Source organism: Trachurus japonicus, chromosome 2 (assembly GCF_045865225.1).
Source record: "Trachurus japonicus isolate A0001 chromosome 2, Traja_1.0".
Taxonomy (NCBI): Eukaryota; Metazoa; Chordata; class Actinopteri; order Carangiformes; family Carangidae; genus Trachurus; species Trachurus japonicus.
Window position 1 is genome coordinate 13,260,193 of NC_140908.1, and position 23,260 is coordinate 13,283,452.

Here is a 23,260-nt window from a genome sequence, read left to right on the forward strand (position 1 = left end):
TCTAATTTACTTTCAGTTGTGTGTTTGTGACCCAGCCCGCCCACTCCTGGCTGCCCCATATTCCTCATAGCAACATTTTGCCATAGCAACAGTGCTCAGAGATGGGTCACCCCTCTGGAAATTTACATACCAGTAAATCTCACTTCTGTTTTTCTTTTCCCCACAATTCAAAAAAAAAAAGAAAACACACAAACGAGGACGTCACGGACAAAAGCGCTGCTGTCGCCTTAAAAATCACTTCCTGTGTTTTTAAATGAGTGAATAATTGGTTTTCCAGTTGGCAGGGATTCAGATTCATCTTTTAGATTGAACTGAGTCGATCGTTTTATTTCCCGAGGCTCCGTGAAAAATCTTGTGTCTCATTTCAGACTCACTTGAGCGTAGATCTTGGTTGTTTTGTTGTTGGTAGCGCAGCACACACACATTTATCTCAAACAGAAAAACTGTCAGCGAGTGTGCCTCTGTGATTTGTGCAGAGCTTCTCTGCTGTCTGCTCCCTCATACAAAACATCAAATTAATCTGCTTGTAAATTGGCGGTGGAGTGATTAACCTGCTGCTAAATGAGCTCGTCTCATTAGGTCCTGGTTTTTAAAGCCTGTGAATTCAACTCATGCAGCCACGATGTGTATTTATCTAACCCGATGGAAGTCACAGGTCAAAATGTTCATGTAAACAGTTCATGGAGCAATACTAATCCAAAAAAAAAATCCAAAAAAGGCAGTTTAATCCACTCTGTGTTCCTGTAGAAGCTGGCATCGATTGTATCTGACACAGAGAGTAATGCATAGTAAAGACTCCTGTAGTCAATAGGTGAACTTTTAAGAATAGTAAGAAGAGGAACTTGATTAATCCCCAAAGGGAAATTCAAAGAAGTCTGTAAACTCATCTATTTAACAAAGACGTAGTTCTAGTTCCTAGAACTTTCTTTTCAGAGACTAAAAGGTTTCTGTGGCTCATTGTCGTCTGCGTTTCCACCAGGGAGATGATGCAAATCAATACTGAAGTAATTGTAGCTTATATTCTTAAAATTCCAGAAAACAAAAACAAAGATATATGGCGTGGCCGTCAATCAAGATGCGCCCGCTCAGATATTAATACGTATATGCTGCATTTTATTTGAACTCGATTTATATTCAAGAAAGTGAAAGTATAGAATACAGTTGACTAAGATTGTGTGGTGTTTTTAATCATTACTTTAAAAAGAGTAATAATTAGTTTATCAATTACTAGACATTTCAGGCGACCCCATTTGAAATCCAGGCGACCCCACTTGGGGTCCCGACCCCAAGGTTGAAAATCACAGATCTAGAACCAGCGTTGGGCACGTTACTCTGCAGAAGTATTTACATTAGGCTACTGATTACTCTTTTTAAAAGTAGCCTAATCAAGTTACTGTTCAGATTACTTTATTCTGGAAGTATTTAGTTGCATTATTAGTTACTAGGGCTGGCTGGGACGATATGCTTTTCTCCCGATTCGATTCTTCTCCGATTTTTTTGGATGGCGATTCGATTTAAATTGCGATTCTACGATATTGCAGATTCTCTCGATTTTTAGTCTTTAGCATTTTAAACATTTATCTGCACACAAATACTGTAGGAGCCTATAAATTAAATTAACATACTCCATTATAAAGTGAACTTAAACCCTTTTCAAAACCTGGACTCTCTGTATGTAAAAAAGGCGAACAAATGCACATTGCACAATATTTAAAAAATTCAACAAAAAAAAGAAATTTTCCACACAAAAAAACGATTTTTGAATCGATTTTTGAAAAAATTTATTTAAAAATTGTCAAAAAAGATATTGCGATATTTATGTGAATCAATTTTTTCTCCCACCCCTATTCAGAAAGTACTACCCCCACTCCCCACCCGACCAGGGCCATTTATGGGGGGAAGTCTTCTCCCGTCAAATGTGTGTGGTGTGTTTTTTTCGGCGGCAGCAGCAGCGATGTCGTGTCCGTCCTGACTCCGCCTCCTCCCGACTCCACCTGTGGACCTCAGCCAACCCCCCCCCACCCCCAAATACCCCCCTTCCCCCTCCCAGACCCGAAGTTCTCCACCTGTCATACCCCATTTTTTAAGTTTGCACTTGTTTGTTTCTTGCTCTCCTCCTCCTCCTCTTCCCCCCCTCCCCCTACACTTCTCTGTGGACACCCCCCCCCCACCCCACCCCCCCTTCGACTCCTGTCCTCCTGACCCTCTCGCAGGCGCCACTCCCCCTATCGGACGCTTGAGCCGGTGCGTCCGCCCGTTGTCCCTAACGACTACGTCTCGAGCCCGACGCGCAACATGGCGCCCCCCCAGCAGAGCCCTGCACGCACTGCCTCCGTTAATCAGAGGAACCGCACGTACAGGTACCCCCTCTCCCCCCCCCCCCCCCCCAGCATGCCTCAGTCTGTACACTTCTGAAACAAGCCCCCTTTTTCCTCCACACCTCCCTTTTCTTCTTCTCCTCTCCTGCTCTTGAAAAGCGAAGCCCGCCTCCGACCCCCCCTGCCCCCCCCCTCCTCCTCTTCTTCTTCTTGTTCTTGTTCTTCTGTGAAATGACTCATTGTGGAAAAGTGCAATCACTTTTACTCACTTCTCCCTGTTTTTACACCACGTCAGCTCACTCAGTTTTTTTATTTACCACATTCAGCTCATAGGACAAGCCCAGATTGACACTTAAAGGGATAGTTCAACATTTTGGCAAATTGGCCCATTGCCATAATCCCTATAGTCATAGCAGTAGGTTCGTTACCTTTAATTGTCGGTGCAAGCTGCTTTGAGAACGGCGGAGCAGAGTTGCGAGCTGCCCAGAGCTACGCTACGCAGGCTAATGGGATTTCCTGGTTTCCCTCATCAAACTCATCAAATACACAATCCAACAACTCCACAACGCTCTGGTGCACAAGTTGTGACCTGCACATTCACCACGCTATGAGATAATAACACAATGTTACCACACAGAGTTGTTTTCGAGGTAAATGCAGAGACTGTTTGCCGAAAAACTGCCCCCTAAAGGAAAGCGCATCAGTGGTTTTGCATGAATTTACCTTGAAAACAACTCTGTTTCCTAACATTCTGTTATTATCTCATAGCGTGGTGAATGTGCAGCTCACAACTTGTCCACCAGAGCGTTGTGGAGTTGTTGGATTGTGTATTTGATGAGTTTGATGAGGGAAACCAAGAAAGGAAAAAAGCAGCTCACGGCTCTGCTCCGCCGTTCTAAAAACAGCTTGCACCGACAATTAAAGCTATAGGGATTATGGCAATGGGTCAGTTTGCCAAAATGTTGAACTATCCCTTTAATTTTGGAAACCCCTCACCTGTTTGCCCCCCACACCCCCCCACCTCACCTGCTCATATAAAGGAAAAGGACGAAACAGAGCTGCATATATACATAGATCAGGTTTCCATGGTGATAGTCACAAACAGGCAGCGTCGCCCCCGCACTCCTGTCAACCCAGTGTCAGCTCCTCCAGAGAGCTGTGTCCCTAGACCCCCACCGACCCCCCTCCCCCCTCCCTCTCTGCTGCCCAGATGTTTCCCCGCTCCCGGAAACACAAAGTGAACTTTTTCCCCGCCCCGACTCTTCTTCCTCTCAGCACCGACCTCGATCTGCACCGCTCCATCTCTCCATCCCTCCGCCATGCGCTCTCTCTCTCTCTCCTTCTCTCTCTCCTGTCCGATGTGTCTGGACGCTTCCCGCTTCCCGCAGCGTTGTCATGCCTCTTTGTCTTTTGTCCCGTGTCGACTCGCCACTGCGTCACCTGTGTCATGTGTCCCTTGGCGAGGCTCCGAGCTGCTTTTTTTCCCCCTTTTTCTTTGTTTCCTTTATCACTGTGACATAGTCATTTCAAAGGCATAACGGCTCACGCTAACACATCATGAGGTATTTCCCACGTTATTAACCCGAGATATGGAGGAAATGAGAAGATAAAGCGCACTTTATCTTTATCTGAGGCTGGTTGTGTGTCTGTTGTTGTTGTGTAGCAGCCGGAATACAAGATGTTTTTCTTAACGGGACGTAAAGTTTCTGGGGGAAAAGAAATCTTTGTATTTCAGGTTTCAACACTTAGCCGAAAAAAAAGCGACTTTAGGTTTTTAATATTTGATGTAAAGAGGAGGTCAAAGTCTGAGTGTGTGCAGAAGTGTGTGTATGAGTGTGTATGTGTGTGTGTGTTCTGACGTGTTTGCCCCCCACCCTACCCCGTCCACCAGCAGTGGCAGCAGCGGAGGCAGCCATCCCAGCAGCAGTCGCAGCAGCAGCCGGGAGAACAGCGGCAGCGGCAGCGTGGGCGTGCCCATCGCCGTGCCGACCCCGGCCCCGCCCACCGCCTTCCCAGGTAACGCCCACTTCCTGTTTTCTGTCCCCCCTCCCCCTCCCCCTCCTGAACGAGAGCGACTAACTCCACTAACCTTTGTTTAGTATCGACCGAATCTCCTTGTTGTTTACATTCTACTTCCTGGTAGAAAACCAGCACCTAATTTGAATGAGATCAATAGTAACGAACGAGAGTTTAGCTATATACTATATCATTTTTCACGCCCTATCACCGTTTAGACAAATCTGAAATGATTGAAGAAACATTACTATTTCTGTGTGTGTGTTTTGTGTTGCTATGTGTTGTATTTATTCAGTTTGGGGGAATCACGGTGTCTAGAAAGCATCAGTGGCTGCAGCTGACAGGGACAGCTAACAGCAGCTAAGCTAACATCAGGACTAGGGATGTCACGATTACTTGTTTTCACAATTAATCATGGTATTAAACGCCACAATTAATTAATCGTAAAGATTCCTAAATACCGTCACTTTCCAAAAAAGATTATGTCGGAACCGTATTGGCAGATGTGCGCCAAAGCAAAGGTGAATGCACAGATACTGGTCCATTTAACTAACATAACATTGAATTGGTAGGAATTTTAACGTTAGCGTGTCATTTGTATTAACCCCCCCCCAAAAATAAAACAAAAAACGATTAAAATAAACGTTTTATTTGGTATAGATGACAATTTATGACCTGAATATTTCAAACTTTTCCCCTGAGGATTAATAATTGGTCATATATTAATAGATACTTGAAATATTTTGTGTAAACAATGAGTAATGTAGTTATATTTGGACTATATTTGATTTTACACATTCATAGTGTCGTGAAATTAATTAGCATAACAATCGTGATAATCGTAACATCATGATTATTTCTCTGACAATAATCGTACCAAGAAAAATTTTAATAGTGACATCCCTACTCAGGACGTCAGCTGTTAAAACCCTCCCGTTGTGGGACACGACATGAAACTACTCCAGATAGCTCAGTCATGTTGTAACTCAGATATCCGCTGGAGAAAATATTTTTTCATGGAGCGTTTATTGAGTCACTGAGTTATTAAAGTTAAACAGCTAGCTAACCGTTAGCCCGGCTAATCTATGATAACCATGACTAATTACAAAAATGTGCACACGTAAATAGTAATGTTTGTCCAATCATTGGTTTTATAGACTTTACAAACATCAGATTAGTCTAAACGGTGATATAGTGACATGAAAAATTAGATATATATAGCGAAACTTTCATCCGTCACTATTGTTCTCATGCTGGTTTTCTACCCGGAAGTAGTTGTAAACAACAAGGAGATTCGTCCTATTGAATCTAATGAGAATGTGACACCCGGATCTGCCCCTCCCCCTTCCTCCTCCTCTTCTTCTTCTCACTCCTCACACCTGTCTTTTCTCTCCTTCCTTACTCACCCCCCCCTCCTCTCCTGACACCACCCCACCCCCCCGCCCCTCAGGTTCAGTCCCCGCCCCCTCCAACCCGGCCAAACCTCCCTCCTCCGGCGCCGCCCCCAACGCCACCACCCCCGGCCCCCCCCCCCTCCGCCCTAGACAGCCCCCCACAGGCCCTCAACCCCCTCAACCCCCCCATAGAGATCCCGCCCGTGCCCCCGCCCCCTCCCCAGCTCCCCGCCTCCGCAGCCCCCACCACCGCCACCGGCCCCGCTACCTACGGCAACCCCGCACAAGGTGAGTGTCGCCCCCCCACCACCACCACCGACCCACCTCCATCCCTCCATCCTGCCCCCCCCCAACCCGACCTGCATCCTCCCGCCTGGAGACCCACATGTGTTTGTCCGTTGGCACCTCACCCCCCCCCCCCCCAGTGGTGTTGTCTGACAGCCTGCTCCCATATCACCTGCTCCGTGTTTCAGGCTTCTCTATAAGGAAACATCTGCATCAAGCCAGAGGTTTGACAGATGTGCTCAGCTTCATGTTAAAGGGATAGTAGCATTTTTTTTAAAGTTGGGTTGTATGATGTACAAATAGCCCCTAAGTACTTTAATTGCAGTAGAAGACTCTCTGCACTCCTCCCGTTAGCAACGCCAGGCCATAATAGCCCTGCCCAGAGATTTACAACATACAGTGTTGTGAACAGACCCAAAGAAACGGCCTATTTTCACGGCCTAAAAGAGGTTTTACCTGAAAAAAAATACACAGTTCCATTGTTCGCTATAATATAATTTTTTCTTTTTCTTTTTCTTTTTCTTTTTATTAGGACCTAACCAACTCACGTATCCCTCCGCCCAGGGTTAGCACCCGCCGATCAGCAGTTGGTTAGGTCCAAATAAAAACTGTTTTTCCTGCACTTTGAAGGGCTGGAAAAAATTATATTATAGTGAACAATGGAACTGTGTATTTTTTTTCAGGTAAAACCTCTTTTAGGCCGCGAAAATAGGCCGTTTCTTTGGGTCTGTTCACAACACTGTATGTTGTAAATCTCTGGGCAGGGCTATTATGGGCTGGCGTTGCTAACGGGAGGAGTGCAGAGAGTCTTCTACTGCAATTAAAGTACCTAGGGGCTATTTGGAGATCACACAACCCCACTTTTAAAAAAAACGCTACTATCCCTTTAACGCAGTGGTTCCCAACCTGTTTTGGCTTATGACCTCATTATGACATCACAAATTTCTGGCGACCCTGCAATCAAGATGGGTCAGCTCCGATATTTTTATATGCTGCATTTTATTTGAGTATAGAATACAGTTTTTATGATTGTGTGTGGTGTTTTTAATCATAATTTTAAAAAGTTATAAAATTACTAGACATTTGAAGCGACCCCATTTGAATTCCAGGCGACCCCACGTGGGGTCCCGACCCCAAGGTTGAAAAACACTGAGTTAACGTCTGAAATAAAACTGAATATGTCCATATTATTGTCAATCATAGTACATTTACATGTTCTGGAATGAAATTACAGAAAGATAGAAGCATCAATAAAAACTCAGAAGAAGACAGACCAATATTTCCAATAAATATATTAAAAAGTTACTATAAGTTAATATCTAAAAGTATGAGGGCCACATTGAAAAACCTTTTTTTCACAGACTTCTAGAATAAAGTCATCATTTTTACGAGAATAAAGTGGCAATTTTATGAGAAAAAAGCAGCGATTTCCTCTAAGTCCACTTTGTTCTTTCTGTGGAGTAGATGCATTTCTTTGCATATTGTTTTCTAAGTCCTGACACTGACGACAATGTGGTGCTGATGTGCCAAAAAGGTTACGTATCTCCTTGTTTGTGAAACCTATACTGAAGTACTACATCACAAAATGCTCCGCAGCCTCATTTTAACAACTTTCCTCCTCTAGAACAACAGGTTAAAATATTATGACTCTTTTTTCTCGAAGTCTGTGGGGGAAAAAAATTCAATGGGGCCCTGATTCTCCATCGTATAAAAGAGATTTATTATGAAAGGGAAATGGGGAAAAACTAATACCTAAATATCATTTATATTGCACATATGCCTCCGAGGAATAAATTCTCATCAGAACGCGGCCGATAAAGCAGCAAATCATCTGTTCAATACAAGAATGATGATGAGTTTTGATTGAAAAATGAATCAATGAAAACTGATTGATTCCTGACAAGGTGTTTCTCTCCTCGTCACAGCATAAAGAGTAATTCATTTCAACCTGTTTCTCCTTCATTAAGTTTTTCTTGCTGCTCAAAGCGACTACAATCTGTTACTATTAAATCTGGAAGTTTTAATTTGAGCTCTTCAAGATGTAGATTGAGCTTTTTCAGACACAAACCACAGCTGCTAATGAAGACACATCCCATCCAGAAGTTGTTATTAAATCCAACACCGGCCTTCGACAGCACAGGAAACAAGATCATGAGCTTATTTGGAAACAGCTCAGTCTCATTCCGTAGAAAACTAAAGGTTGTAGACGTTCATCCAAAACGTGTGTGGAAAACCAACACACAGAAACAAGTCTGCTGCTCTTCCGCCTTCATCCGTCACTCACAGCATCTCATCAGCTGCCTGTGTCTGTGTTGATGATGATGATGATGATATGATGTATAATGCATGAGCCGTGTGGTCAAACGCTTTTCACCGTGAACTCCTCATTTCATCTGTGATTATTCGGCCTTTTCTCTGTGGCTGCTGGAGAAAAAGAATATTATTACTCTAAAGTTAATATTGATATATTTGTGGAAATTGTGGGAAAATGATTCAGCGTTAGTTACCTCGGGGTAATTAACCTGTAAGGAATTAATTAATAGTCACAGAAATAGAAACAGGATGCAGTAGTATAATTACAGAAATGCTCATAGAGGTGGTTTTAAAATTAAAATTAAAAACTGTAACTTTGAGGCTTTCGACTCATAATAATGAATTAATGATTCAGGATTAGTGTTGTTTTTCCCAGGGCCGTTGCTAGGAATTCTGGGCCCCCTTAAAGAATACTAAAGTGGGCCCCTCCCCCTAACTTTTCCTTTTTTTTTCTTAGACTATGTACAGTATGTATTATCGTTTTTTATTTAGCCTTCTTTGTTTTGATGCTAATGCAGCATTACACTGCAAAAACTCAAGTATCTTACCAAGAATATTTGTCTTATTTCTAGTCAAAATGTCATTTCTAGTCAAAACAAATCTCATTCTACTTAAAATAAGACACATCATATTAAAAGTAGCTTGTTTTTAGACACTTTTTACTTCTTTCTAGCAGATTTTCACTTGGAATAAGTAGAAAAAATCTGATAGTGGAGCAAGTTTTTCTTCCTTATTACAAGCACAAAAAACTTGCTTTCACTGGCAGATTTTTCTATTTATTGTGAATTTAAGTGAAAATGATCTAAAAACAAGTTAATTTTTAGGTGATGAGTCTTATTTTAAGTGGAAAGAGATTAGTTTTGACTAGAAATGAGACATTTGGACAAGAAATAAGACAAATATTCTTGGAAAGATGTTGAGTTTTTACAGTGTACTATGAGTATTAGTCAGGGTCTTATGCAGAATAAATCAGTCATACAAAGATTAGACTACTGGGGTTTTTTATGGGCCCCACTGGGCGCTGGGCCCCTAGAATTATCATCACCTTTCTCCCCTATACAACGGCCCTGGTTTTTCCTAACAGCCATACTGTATAGGAGCTTGTTTAAATTCCACTAAACCCTGGTTTAACACTGACTCTCTGCTGCCCCCTGCTGTCGCCCCGTCACCAGGTGCTCCTCAGTTCTACAGCATGAACCGCCCGGCGCAGCAGCCCCAGAACCCCCCGGTGGGCGGCTCGCTGCCCTACCGCCGGCCCTCGTCCGTCACCGGGCAGCCCAACGTGGCCCACAACCAGAACCAGCTCAACGGAGGACCGCACTTCGTCCAGAACCAAGGTACCGGTACTGATGCTGCTGCTGCTGCTTGGGTTTGTGGAGGATAGAAAACCATAGCTCATTTAAAGGGATAGTAACATTTTTTTTTTTACAGTGGGGTTGTATGATCTACAAATAGCCCCTAAGTACTTTAATTGCAGTAGAAGACTCTCTGGTCATATTTAGATGAGCACCTACCTCAGGTGGTCTAAATGGTTTTGTTTTGGTATTTGTGTTGAGTTTGTGAGCTGGGAAAATTAGAGGGCCATGTACTTACGTAATTACTGTATGTCTGCTGTCTAAAAAGTATTTTCTGTGACACCTGGGGAGATCATCAGTTACCATGAGGAAGCTACTGTATATCCCTATCTGTCAAATGATGGCACGCTGATCCATATTTTCCATGTGCCTGATGAATTATCAAATCATTATCTCTGTAGACATCATTTAGCGGGTTACACATTTACTTTCATATAAACTGATGTGAATAAAAAGGAAATGAAACAGTCAAGTTAAAAAAAAAAAAAAGACTCTCTGCACTCTTCCCGTTAGCAACGCCAGCCCATAACCCTGCAATTTAAGTATTTAGGGGCTATTTGTAGATCATACAACCCCACTTTTAAAAAATGCTACTATCCCTTTAATGAGGAAGTTTTATAATCAGATGGATTTCATTTGGTTTTATTCTTCTGGGACTTTCTTGTCAAACAGAATATAGTTGAGTGGGGAATTATTACTGTTTTTTTTATTCCTCTTCTGTTTCAAACCTCATCTGTTTTAATATCAGTGATTTAGATGAGCTGAGTCACAGAGAGAGAGTCCAGCTTCTCTCTCCTCTCTGCATCTTTTATGGGAAAAAAAAAAAAAGACGACGAGTCCTGGTTTGTGCTCAGTCATTTCCCCTCAGAGTAGCTTCACCTCTGCCTCTGTCCTCTCAGCTCTCTGCAGGCTTCTTCTTCATCACGCATTCAGTTTGTCTCCGTGAGGCGCCGGGCTTCCAGTATATATTTGTGTCAAAGCCTACGTACATGTCTGTTTTATATTAAAATCAAGTCTGTAACTTTAAAGGGATAGTTCAACATTTTGGCAAATTGGCCCATTGCCATAATCCCTATAGTCATAGCAGTAGGTTCGTTACCTTTAATTGTCGGTGTAAGATGTTTTTAGAACGGAGGAGCAGAGCGGCAGGCTGCCCAGGGCTACTGTATGCTATGGTGGCTAAGGGAATTTCTTGGTTTCCCTCATCAAACTCATCAAATACACAACCCAACAACTCCAAAAGGCTGTCGTGGACAAGTTGTGAGCTGCACATTCACCACGCTATGAGATAATAACACAACGTTACCACACAGAGTTGTTTTAGAGGGAAATTCATGCAAAACCGCTGATGCGCGTTGCCTTCAGGGACAGTTTTTCATCAAGCAGTCTCTGTATTTACCTCTAAAACAACTCGTAACGTTCCATTATCATCTCATAGCGTGGTGAATGTGCAGGTCACAACTTGTCCACCAGAGCGTTGTGGAGTTGTTGGATTGTGTATTTGATGAGTTTGATGAGGGAAACCAAGAAATCCCATAATGAGCCTCCGTAGCGTAGCTCTGAGCAGCTCACGGCTCTGCTCCGCCGTTCTAAAAATAGCTTGCACCGACAAATAAAGGTAACGAACCTACTGCTATGACTATAGGGATTATGGCAATGGGCCAATTTGCCAAAATGTTGAACTATCCCTTTGACTTCCTCTGTGCTGCTCTTCTTTATTCTTTATTCTAACCTCATTTTCTCATCTCTGTCCTCCTGCGACACACCTCCCTCTCTCCCTCTCTCTCTTTCTCTCTGTCTTCTCTTCTCTTCTCCCTCCATCTCTATGTGTGTGTTGACTTTGTTCAGTGATAGCCGGCCCGCTCGCGCCCCCTCCCCCCTCCATGCAGATCACCCCCCAGCTGCCTCTGATGGGCTTTGTGGCCCGAGTTCAGGAGACTAGTAAGTGGCTTTTTAGCTCCTCGCTCCCTCTGCATGAAACCCCTGTGATTTCAGTCGTGAGCGTCAGTCAGTCACACCTCCACCTCCTCTTCCTCCTCCTCCTCTTCCTCCTCTTCCTCCTCCTCCAGTGTTTCTCTTATTAAAGCGAACGAGTGATCGATCCGTCTGTTGGTGCTCGACCGCTCATTAGTGTGTCAGAAAAGAGAAAAACATGTTTGTCCGTTCATAAGCATGATAATGACTGTCTGATTATCTGTTTGTCTTTTTTCTGACTCTGACTCGTCTTTCTTTAAAGGTTAATAGTTAAACATTTTGGCAAATTGGCCCATTGCCATAACCCCTAAAGTTTTAGGAGTAGGTTCGTTACCTTTAATTGTCGGTGCAAGCTGTTTTTAGAACGGCGGAGCAGAGCCGTGAGCTGCTCAGAGCTACGCTACGGAGGCTAATGGGATTTTTTTGGTTTCCCTCATCAAACTCATCAAATACACAATCCAACAACTCCAAAACGCTCTGGTGGACAAGTTGTGACCTGCACATTCACCACGCTATGAGATAATAACACAACGTTACCACACAGAGTTGTTTTAGAGGGAAATACAGAGACTGCTTGCTGAAAAACTGCCCACGACAGGACTGCGCATCAGCGGTTTAGCATGAATTTCCCTCTAAAACAACTCTGTCTGGTAACGTTGTGTTATTATCTCATAGCGTGGTGAATGTGCAGGTTACAACTTGTCCACCAGAGCGTTTTGGAGTTGTTGGATTGTGTATTTGATGAGTTTGATGAGGGAAACCAAAAAAATCCCATGAGCCTCCTCCGTAGCGTAGCTCTGAGCAGCTCACGTCTCTGCTCCGCCGTTCTAAAAACAGCTTGCACCGACAATTAACAAACCTACTCCTACAGTACAGAAGACTATAGAGATTATGGCAATGGGCCAATTTGCCATAATGTTGGACTATGCCTTTAAATTCCCATAAATGCTCACTGAATCAGTGTGTGCACCTTTTGTGTTCCTGTCACTCAGCATGATCCGTCCTCCAATGCATGGGACCGTCCGTCGCTCCATGTCCCCCCTCCTCCTCTTCCTCCTCCTCCTCCTCCTCTTCCTCCTCTCACTGCTTTCCATCTCCTCTCTCAGTCTCAGACGTGCCCCCTCCGCCCCCTCCCAGCGACGAGCCGGTGTTTGAGGAGCCCACCCCCCCGCCGCCGCCGCCCGAGGACTACGAGGACGACGAGGACGAGGAGGAGTCGGCGGTGGTGGAGTACAGCGACCCGTACGCCGAGGAAGACCCGCCCTGGGCCCCACGCAGCTACCTGGAGAAAGGTGAGGCTGCTTTTAACTCCTGGATTACCCCAATGTTGCCTAAAAGCAGCTTTAAAGGGATAGTTCACCCAAGTTATTGAAGTTATCCGTGGCTTCTCTGAGTTACAGGGGGTCTCGGCGTAGCAGTGCATGTCCATATAACGGTTGCAAATGGATACCAACTGTCTTCGTAAAACAAAAAGACACACCAAAAAACATCCAAATACGTCCATGCTGCTCGTATGTAATGTCCCTCTTGTATTGAAGCCCCGAAATGCGAAATTGTCCCGAAAAAAAAATTAAATAAGTCTATATTTCAAGCTTGTTTGTAAGGCAAGGCAAGGCATCTTTATTTATATAGCGCATTTCATACCAAGGCAACTCAATGTGCTTTACATAAAGACAAAACATTAAAGAAGAAGCATAAGACAGAATAAAAACAAACAAAACACTAAAAACAGAGTTAAAAGCAAGAGCAAATAAAAGTAAAATAAAAGAAAATAGGTAAAGTTTTAAGTTCTTAAAAGAGCTCAGCTATAAGCACGTGAAAAGAGAAATGTTTTTAACCTGGAAGTGCTTACAGTTGTGGCTGATTTTAGTTCTGCTGGTAAACTAGACTAAGGGCTGGGAGTTACAGGGGGTCTCGGCGTAGCAGTGCATGTCCATATGACGGTTGCAAATGGATACCAACTGTCTTCGTAACAAAAAGACACACCAAAAAAACATCCAAATACCTCCATGCTGCTCGTATGTAATGTCCGTCTTGTATTGAAGCCCCGAAATGCGAAATTGTCCCGAAAAAAATGAAATAAGTCTATATTTCAAGCTCGTTTTGTAGCAGAAGCTTCTCGAAGCTCCTCTTCCCGGTTCGTCAAATAAGGATGAACTGGGAAGAGGACAGACCCTGGTTCGTCCAAGTTTGACGGACCGGGAAGAGAAGCTTCCGCTACAAACAAGCTTGAAACATAGACTTATTTCATTTTTTTCGGGACAATTTCACATTTCGGGGCTTCAATCACACCTGCAAACTGGTCACCTTTTGGCTATAGTCACTTTTTTATGTCAACCAGGGTAGTTGAACTGAAAGAAGAGGGTTTTAGTTTTGTATGTTGTCACCTTTTTCACTACTCCAGAGTTTGTAGGTCTGTTCAATACAAGACGGACATTACATACGAGCAGCATGGAGGTGTTTGGATGTTTTTTGGTGTGTCTTTTTGTTACGAAGACAGTTGGTATCCATTTGCAACCGTTATATGGACATGCACTGCTACGCCGAGACCCCCTGTAACTCAGAGAAGCCACGGAGGACTCTGAAACTTCTCCCAGCCCTTATTAGTCCACTTGAGGGTGAGTAGATAATGAGTGAAATTTCAATTTTTGGGTGAACTATCCCTTTTAATTTGAACATTTCCCCCTCCTCCAGTGGTGGCCATCTACGACTACGCCCGCGACAAAGAGGACGAGCTGTCGTTCCAGGAGGGCGCCATCATCTACGTGATCAAGAAGAACGACGACGGCTGGTACGAGGGCGTGATGAACGGCACCACGGGCCTGTTCCCCGGCAACTACGTCGAGTCCATCATGCACTACGCCGACTGAACAATCCCTCCCTGTCGGAGCGCCGAGAGAGGAAGAGGAGCATTGGATGGATGGATGGAGAGGAGAGGAGGGGAGGGAAGAGGGGAGGGAAGGCGGAAGACTTTGATCAGCTCCGGGGCGAGGAGAGGAAAGAGGAAAGACGACGCAGTTTTTAAAGAATTTGCAATGTGACAAACTGACGCCCGGTCATTCTCTCGACATAGCCGCCATTGTAAAACAACCACTACTCTATAGATATATCCCTCCCTCTCTAATATTTCTTTTTATTTGTTTCTTTATTTGACTGAGGAGGACTGGACGGACGGCGATGGATTTATTGTACTTTTTATTGAGCTTTCTTTTGTTACATAAGGCCACTACATCTACGAGTTTTCATTTTTGAACCAGTTTGCCCTTGTTATTTGAAACCATATTTATTTGGATTTCGTAGTAGTGGGATGAACGGTGAAGCTGAGAAAGGGCTGGGAGGAGAGGAGAGTTAGATTTTCTCCGTTTTAACACTCCAGAGACACTTTTAGAGAAGAATTCCACCTCTCTGTATATTAAGTATCATGCAACAACAATATCCTCAGTGGGGAGAAGACAAAAAAATAAAAAATAAATAGTAGTTTCTGTACTTTTTAGTTAGGTACCTCAGCAGGGAGCGTGCCAAAGCTGACATTTACTAAGATAAAGCACATCTAATGTCTTAAAGTGACACACACACACTAAGCTAGATGAGTGGGTCAGGAGAGACGAGTCGAACGCTAAACAGAAAAAGTCCCGCGAGTGCTTTAAATCCAGATTTATTCTCCATTTTCTTTTCCAAAAGTTTTATTTAATCACCTAATTTTTATTTTTATTTTTTATTTTTTATTTTTTGCGTCATGCGAGTGCGAGGTTCAGAGTTGACTCACTACACGCTTCACTTCACCGACCGTGGTGCGTTTAGTTCCTGGCCTGGATTTTTGAAGTCTTAACTAAAACTCCTGCAGCTTCCTGGTATGAATAATAAATAGAAGAGATACGTAGCTGGCGCGTTCATTTCATGGTTTGCCGTGTTCATATACATTCGAGATGAAGATTTTATTTATTTTTCTTTCTACGTTTTCATTATTTTTTTTTGATTTTTTGGCATTTTTACCAAGGGGTCCAGATTCAGAACCGAGTTTTGCTTGCAGAGCGGCAGACTGCATGTTTCAACGAGGAAAAAAAAAAAAAAACCTTTTCTTTACTGCTCTACTGATGATTACTGTCTTAATATTTTTAGATATGGTGTGGTTTGGTTTTTGATATTCACCCACAACTACGACGACTATGACGACGACGGTGATGCATTTAGGGCTCATTTCTCAGATGCTTGTGCCATATTGAAGTGTGTGTTGCTGTTCAGAGGTTATCACTTCATTTGCAATAATTAAATTGGCCGCAGTGGGGGGGGGGGATGGGGGGAAATGTCGTCGAAATTACAAATCAATCTTTATCTTTTTTCCATTTTTCTTTTTTTCATCGAGTTTTCCCAAGTTGTTTTAAAATCAAAAAGCACATAACGTTTGTAGTAAATAAAAAAAAAAAGGTGTAGACGAAGAAATAATATAAATGTGAGATGTATTATGTCCTCGACGCAGGACTTATGAATATGAAAAGAAGCCAGCTGTCGTGTTGAAATGGTTTTAACCGTCGCAAGTCCCCGATAGGCCTACTTCTCCGTACCGTTTCCAATACGCTTGGCTGTTGGGTGTTTGCGAGGGGCTCAGTGCTTGTACTTATGTCAGAATCTTTATTTTCTATTAAAAAACCAAAAAAAAGAAAAGAAAAAGAACTAATAACAAGTGGGTCTGTATGTGAGTCTTGCATGCCATTGTTCTTATCTGTACTGGTGTCCCAAAAAAAAAAGAAAAACCCTACGTGGCGAGATCACCACCCCCCCCCCCCCCATTTCTTTCAAAAGACAAGCAGCCCTGCAGCTCTGACCAGGTACCACCAGCCTCATCCAAAGAGACTGTACAACTTTAACTTCAAGCCCACGTCCGAGGAGTCGCTCTCTGACCTGTGGGTGGGGAGGGGGAGGACGGACGGATCTCCTGAAATGAAAAACCCTGTGTGTGTGTGTAAGCTGCTAGTGAATCCTGCGGACTGAGAAACCCACTAAGACAGGAGGGGAGAGAGGGAGGGAGGGATGGATGTTAACACTAGAGTTTAACTACAAAAGCTCAACTCTTGTTTTATATATATATATATATATGTATACATATATAAAAAAGAAACACTCATAGAAGACGAACGACACTGAAAAATCAAATCAAATCCCTAAATATGAGCGTTTGTCCTGCAGGATTCACAGCCCCCGGAGTCACAGACGTCCCTCTGGATGTCAAGTTTAACAGTCCATAATGCCATTGTGTTGCACAGTTAAAGTTGAATTGCAGAAGTATCATATTTGTAAAATCATGAGAACAAAGACAATAAAATTATTAAGATTTATGGTGTAGTTATGTCTTGGTTCTTGTTTTTTTTTTTGTGTTGAAATTTTGAAATGTTTGATGAGTATTAGTATGTATAATATGTATGAATCTGAATCTGAATATAGCCCTAAGGCTGTTATGTTATCTACCTTGTGTATGTTATTTTATGGTTCCTGATCCATACTTGTGATTAACTTTTACATTTTAACTTTTTTTAGTAGAATAAAAAGTTCAGAAGGTTTTAGATAATATTTTAATATAGGCTTTCTATGGTTTTTGTTATTTCTCACTTTTTTTCCCCCTCATGTGATCCAAGGTCCTCTCACTTCCTACATAGATGTTAACTTTTACTTTCGTTTTTAGGGTTGGAGTTAGCGTCGTGCTCGGTGTTTTTTTTTTGTTTTATCTCTCTGTTCTTTTTTCCTCTTTTCCTTTAAAACGCCTCTAAACAACAACATCAACAGCAGCTGATCTGACTCGTGTCGCCGTGTTGTGGTTATTTATCGACAGGACGATGTTGAAGTGGATTATTATCTCCGTGTCATTGATTATCCTTGACCTTGGCTCAGTCTGCGCCAACGCAGGTATGTGAAGCGATTTCATACTTTATTCTTTAAGTTCTTATACTAACCTAGCCTTTATGTCTAAAAATCCTAATGTTAATGTAAATATGCATATTTTCATAATATTTGATCATTTTAATAGTCATGCGGTAGGCCGCACCCTATAGGCCTGTTCGTATCCCGTTAATTACTGTGACTATAATAACTATAATCACTATTGTTTCTGTCGATGTTCAGTTAGAAGAATTTAATCAGAAAAGTTCATTTTTAGTTAGAAAAGTTCATTTTTAGTTCAATTCATGATAATTTAATTCAATTACACTGCAGTTTAGTTAGGAATAGGTAGACTACATACCTGCGTGACGCGTTTTCCTTGTTTGATTAATATGCCAATTATTTCCACAATGAGTTATTATCAAATGCAGATCTTCTGGAACATCAACATGTTGCTTGCTGATTATTAATGGATGAAAAAATGAATGTTCCCCCCCATGCATTTTTAACATTTTTATTCTTCTCATTGTGCAGCTGCACCTCAGTATAAGAAGACAGGGGACACAGTGGTCCTCTCTCCAGGCCCTGTGACTGAGACCATCACAAAGATCACATGGAAGCACAACGCTGACATGGCCATGGAGTGGTTCCAGGACAGCACTGATGCTTACCGACAGTTTGAAGGTACGTTCAGCCACACGTTCACTGTCATGAGTTTTATCCTACCTGAAAGCAATCTTTGAATTTTGACCTGTGTGCTAACAATAGTAAACTAGAAAATTTCCTCTGGGGAAATTTTGAATGGGCCACGGGGCTACTGCCGGTTTTGCCATCTCTGTCAACATGGGAATCAAACCCACAATCTTAAGGTCAAGACAGAGCTGATCAGACACACGATCATCTTTCTATAAGCACTGATATGGAGGAGCTGTAACCACATTAGGTTACCTGTGTGTGTGTGTGTGTGTGTGTGTGTGTGTGTGTGTGTGTGTGTAGGTGTGTGACTGTAATCACATGAAGCTGGCTCTAGAGTCTGTGTGTGTGTGTGTGACTGACTTGACACATAGTTAGTTATGGTGCGTTCCAGGCAACACGTAACTCGTGTTTTTCCGACCTGTTCCTATGGTTACCCGTTAGAACGTACAGTCAAACTCGTAACTTCCCACCTGTGAACTCGTACTAGATCGATCTACTCCCAGTTCCCAGTTCGTAACTCGTAACTTGCCTGGAACGCTACAAACTCGTAACTGGTGACTTGAAGTCGTGACTTACGGGTTAAAAAGCCTGCCTGGAACGCACCATTAGTAGCTGCATCCTGTGTCAGTCTGATTTAGCTGTGTCTGTGTTTATAAACATTTAAACGAGCGCCAGGTGGATTGTTTATGAAGTTAACGAGCTCTGGCCTGAGGATCAAAGAGGTTACCACGGCGATAGGGGCCCCCGCAGGCTGAGACAGACAGAAACGTGGAGAAAAAGAGCCATTTTCTGCCTCTGCACCGGTCTCACATTTAGGCTTAGGGTGAGAAAACGGTAACTCCTATCAGAACAAAACACAGATCAACGTTGCTGTAAGGACTTCCTGAAAAATTTGGTACGATTTGGTGTTTCTACAGTAAATATTTTGGAGACGCTGGCAGTTTTAAAACATCGGGCCGTTCTGCTTCTCTCAGAAAATATTTGTATTGGACTCAATGAGGAGCAGGGACAGACGTGGCCGCACTCAGAGGCTGATTCTGTCAATTCTGTAAGTCTCTCTGATATTTTGAGCACATGACATGAGAGATAACAAGTTTGTCTTACAAATTCTGAAAAAATTATGTTTGTAGAGTGTGAATTGTGGCCGGGCCGAGTGTGGAAAGAGAAAAAATCTGGAGTTTTTCTGGCATCTCTCCCACTCTAACCGATGATGTCACGCGCTCTGACATGAACATTCCGTGCAATACACACCCATTATAATCTCATAATTTCTCCAAAAATGATCATGGTCATTGAACAGGGATTGATCAAAAACTATATGACCTATCAAAACGTGGAGTAATACGACAATACACAAGACTTGTGTCTACTGTTTAAAGTTTAAATGGAGTCTCTAGGTGAAAGTATGCCTGAGCAGTAGACGTTTGTTAAACTCCAATGATTGGTCTTTTTCGCTCTTTTTTTTCCGCCCGTCCCATTGACTTGTATGCAAAATTTTGCGCAGTTTCGTACACTGTTGAGAAAAGTAATAGCACACCGATCCCGATCAAGACGCACGTTTTGATATATAATTTGTCCTGCAACCAGCCCTGCAACCAGCCCGGGCACTGGTCCCTGCAGCTATTTCAGTGCCCAGTGCGATGGCCCGTGGCCCTAATTAAGGGCTCATTTCAATGTGTTTTGGTCAATTCTGAGGCATCTTTACATTTTATAAGCCCTTAAACTACAGATAATAGATTCATTATGAATTGAGGATATCAATGTTGTCACATTGAGTCCAACCTGTCTCCTTCTCAGTTCGTGGGTCTCTGAACAGTTCAACTGGAGCGATGACAGTTTCAGGACTGACTGTGGAGGACAGCGGTGTCTACACGCCTGAGATCAACAACCAAGTGCGTGGTGCGATGGAGCTGCAGGTGATCGGTGAGGCAGCAGTTTTATATGAAGTCACAACATGTGAACTGTTTGTCTTAACTCTCAGTTCTAACGTCTCTTCATGTCTTTCCTCTCAGCTCCTGTCTCCAAACCCACATACACAAAATCATGTAACAAAGAAGATGAGAGGATCTGTAATTACAAGTGTGAAGTCGACACCAAAGATGCTGAACCAATCAGCATTATGTGGATATCCGATTTCCAGAACTCAACGGAGACTTTATCTATCACACCGGTATGAACTGGATTAGACTTTAGACGCACTACATGTTGATACTACAAAGGCACCATATTAGTAAGTGTGTGTGTGGTGTGTGTAGCTGACAGCGTCTGGTTTTGACTTTGTGCAGGAGAGGCAGGAGAAGTGGTTCATGTGTGTGGTAAAAAACCCAGTCAGTGAGGAGAGTGGTGATGAAATCCTCAACCCCTTCAACGGTGAAAATACTTCATAATTTCACTAAAGTTCATAATGTAACACGATGTAAAGTGATTGTTTATTATTTGACTGCTGCTTCTTTAAACTACTTTAAATGTGTCTAATTGTTTCTTTCTTCTTTCATGTTATAGCTGCATCAAGTATAAGGACCTGGATCATCATAGTTGTGATTCTGGTTGTCGTCGTCATCCTTTTTCTTCTCTTCACATTCTTCATGGGTAAGATGATGATTGAAATTCTTCTTAATGCTCACAGCTCACAGTTACACATGATCAATTTAAAATAGGACTATTTCCTGTTTACTTTTAAATTGAAACAGATTTTTTGAAGTTTAAGAGTGCACTGTTTTGACAGTAAACAAATGCGAATTTTGACAATTCTGCCAATTCTGTTGTCGTTTGACAGTGAAAAGGAAAAAAAGGGCCAAATCCCACAGCGGTAAGAGTCCAGAAATCCTTCCCTCTCAGATGTTGAAATTCTCCTTTAATGCTCAAAGCTCACAGTTACACATGACACATCAAAAACATTTCTAAGTTATGTATAGTTTAAGAGTAAAAAGTAAATGAGAATTTTGACTGTGGTCGTTTGACAGTGGAGGGACACAGAACCCAAGATGAGAATGTGGTTCTGATACCTGTGAAGTCTTCAGTCATCCCCATGGATCCAGGTGAGGACAAACAGGGACACAAGTGATGCCAGGACATCAGAAATCAGAGATGTTATGATAACGACCGTTGACCTGTGTGACTCTAACCACTCTTTGAACATTTAACAGGGTCTTCAAATCACCAAGACACATCAAACCACAACACAGAGTCCTCCGTTCCCCTGAAAACTGGTGAGTGAAACGTTAGAAAGGTGATGGAAGAACCTGAAGCCATGATGCACCAAGGTGGAAGTTTTGTAAATGTGTCAATTCTTCATTACCGACCTTTTCAGGAGTCCAAGAAACATCTGGTGAGAACCAAACACCTGCTGAGAACCAAACAAAACCATCTCCTGAGGACAAAACATCTGCTGAAGACCGAACATCTGCAGAGGACAAACCATCTGCTGAGGTCCAAACATCTGCTGAAGACCAAACATCTGCTGAGGTCCAAACATCTGCTAAGGTCCAAACATCTGCTGAAGACCGAACATCTGGTAAAGACAAAACATCTGCTGAGGTCCAAACATCTACTGAGGACAAAACACCTGCTGAGGACAAAACATCTGCAGAGGTCAGACCATCTGCTGAGAACCAAACATCTGCACAGGATCAAACATCTGCAGAGGTCCAAAAATCTGCAGAGGTCCAAACATCTGCTGAGGACAAAACATCTGCAGAGGTCCAAACATCTGCTGAAGACCGAACATCTGGTAAAGACAAAACATCTGCTGAAGACCAAACATCTGCAGAGGACCAAACATCTGCTGAGGACAAACCATCTGCTGAGGTCCAAACATCTGCTGAAGACCGAACATCTGGTAAAGACCGAACATCTGGTAAAGACAAAACATCTGCTGAGGACAAACCATCTGCTGAGAACCAAACATCTGCTGAGGTCCAAACATCTGCTGAAGACCAAACATCTGCAGAGGACAAAACACCTGCTGAAGACCAAACATCTGCTGAGGACAAAACATCTGCAGAGGACAAAACATCTGCTGAAGACCAAACATCTGCTGAAGACCAAACATCTGCAGAGGTCCAAACATCTGCAGAGGACCAAACATCTGCTGAGGACAAAACATCTGCTGAGAACCAAACATCTGCAGAGGACAAAACATCTGCTGAGAACCAAACATCTGCAGAGGACAAAACATCTGCTGAGAACCAAACATCTGCAGAGGACCAAACATCTGCTGAAGACCAAACATCTGCTGAGGTCCAAACATCTGCAGAGGTCCAAACATCTGCTGAGGTCCAAACATCTGGTGAGGTCCAAACATCTGGTGAGGACCAAACATCTGCTGAAGACCAAACATCTGCTGAGGTCCAAACATCTACTGAAGACCGAACATCTGCTGAGGTCCAAACATCTGCTGAAGACCGAACATCTGCTGAGGTCCAAACATCTGCAGAGGACCAAACATCTGCTGAAGACCGAACATCTGGTAAAGACAAAACATCTGCTGAGGTCCAAACATCTGCTGAAGACCGAACATCTGGTAAAGACAAAACATCTGCTGAGAACCAAACATCTGCTGAGGACAAAACACCTGCTGAAGACCAAACATCTGCTGAGGACAAAACATCTGCAGAGGACAAAACATCTGCTGAAGACCAAACATCTGCTGAGGTCCAAACATCTGCTGAAGACCGAACATCTGCAGAGGTCCAAACATCTGCTGAAGACCGAACATCTGCAGAGGACCAAACATCTGCTGAAGACCAAACATCTGCTGAGGACAAAACATCTGCTGAGGTCCAAACATCTGCTGAGGACAAAACATCTGCTGAGGTCCAAACATCTGCAGAGGACAAAACATCTGCAGAGAACAAAACATCTACTGGGAACCAAACATCTGCTGAAGACCAAACATCTGCTCCACCCCCACCACCCACTGAGGAACCAGGTGGGTTGAACTTGATGCAACAGAATTGTTCCCTAAGGTTCAGTATTCAGTATTCCAGGATAAGAACAAAGATTTATTTTACTTTATGTGACAGAGACGTTGGTGACG

At 42.9% G+C, this 23,260-nt stretch overlaps 1 protein-coding gene across 17 annotated transcripts in view; it reads left to right on the plus strand.

The window, feature by feature from the left end:
- abi2b (abl-interactor 2b) overlaps positions 1–16,988 on the plus strand; it is a 28,025-nt gene extending 11,037 nt beyond the window's left edge. For 2 of the 17 annotated variants that reach the window (XM_085801844.1, XM_085801819.1), the window contains 6 exons: positions 2,214–2,360; positions 4,210–4,334; positions 9,499–9,663; positions 11,536–11,622; positions 12,762–12,947; positions 14,350–16,988. In XM_085801844.1, the coding sequence (XP_085657970.1) occupies positions 2,214–2,360; positions 4,210–4,334; positions 9,499–9,663; positions 11,536–11,622; positions 12,762–12,947; positions 14,350–14,525 (886 nt within the window). In that variant the 3' untranslated portion in view covers positions 14,526–16,988. Of the gene's footprint in view, positions 1–2,213; positions 2,361–4,209; positions 4,335–9,498; positions 9,664–11,529; positions 11,623–12,761; positions 12,948–14,349 lie in introns of all 17 variants that reach the window. The other 15 variants (XM_085801802.1, XM_085801828.1, XM_085801811.1 and 12 more) reach the window with 9 other exon arrangements.
- The last annotated feature ends 6,272 nt before the right edge of the window (positions 16,989–23,260 follow it).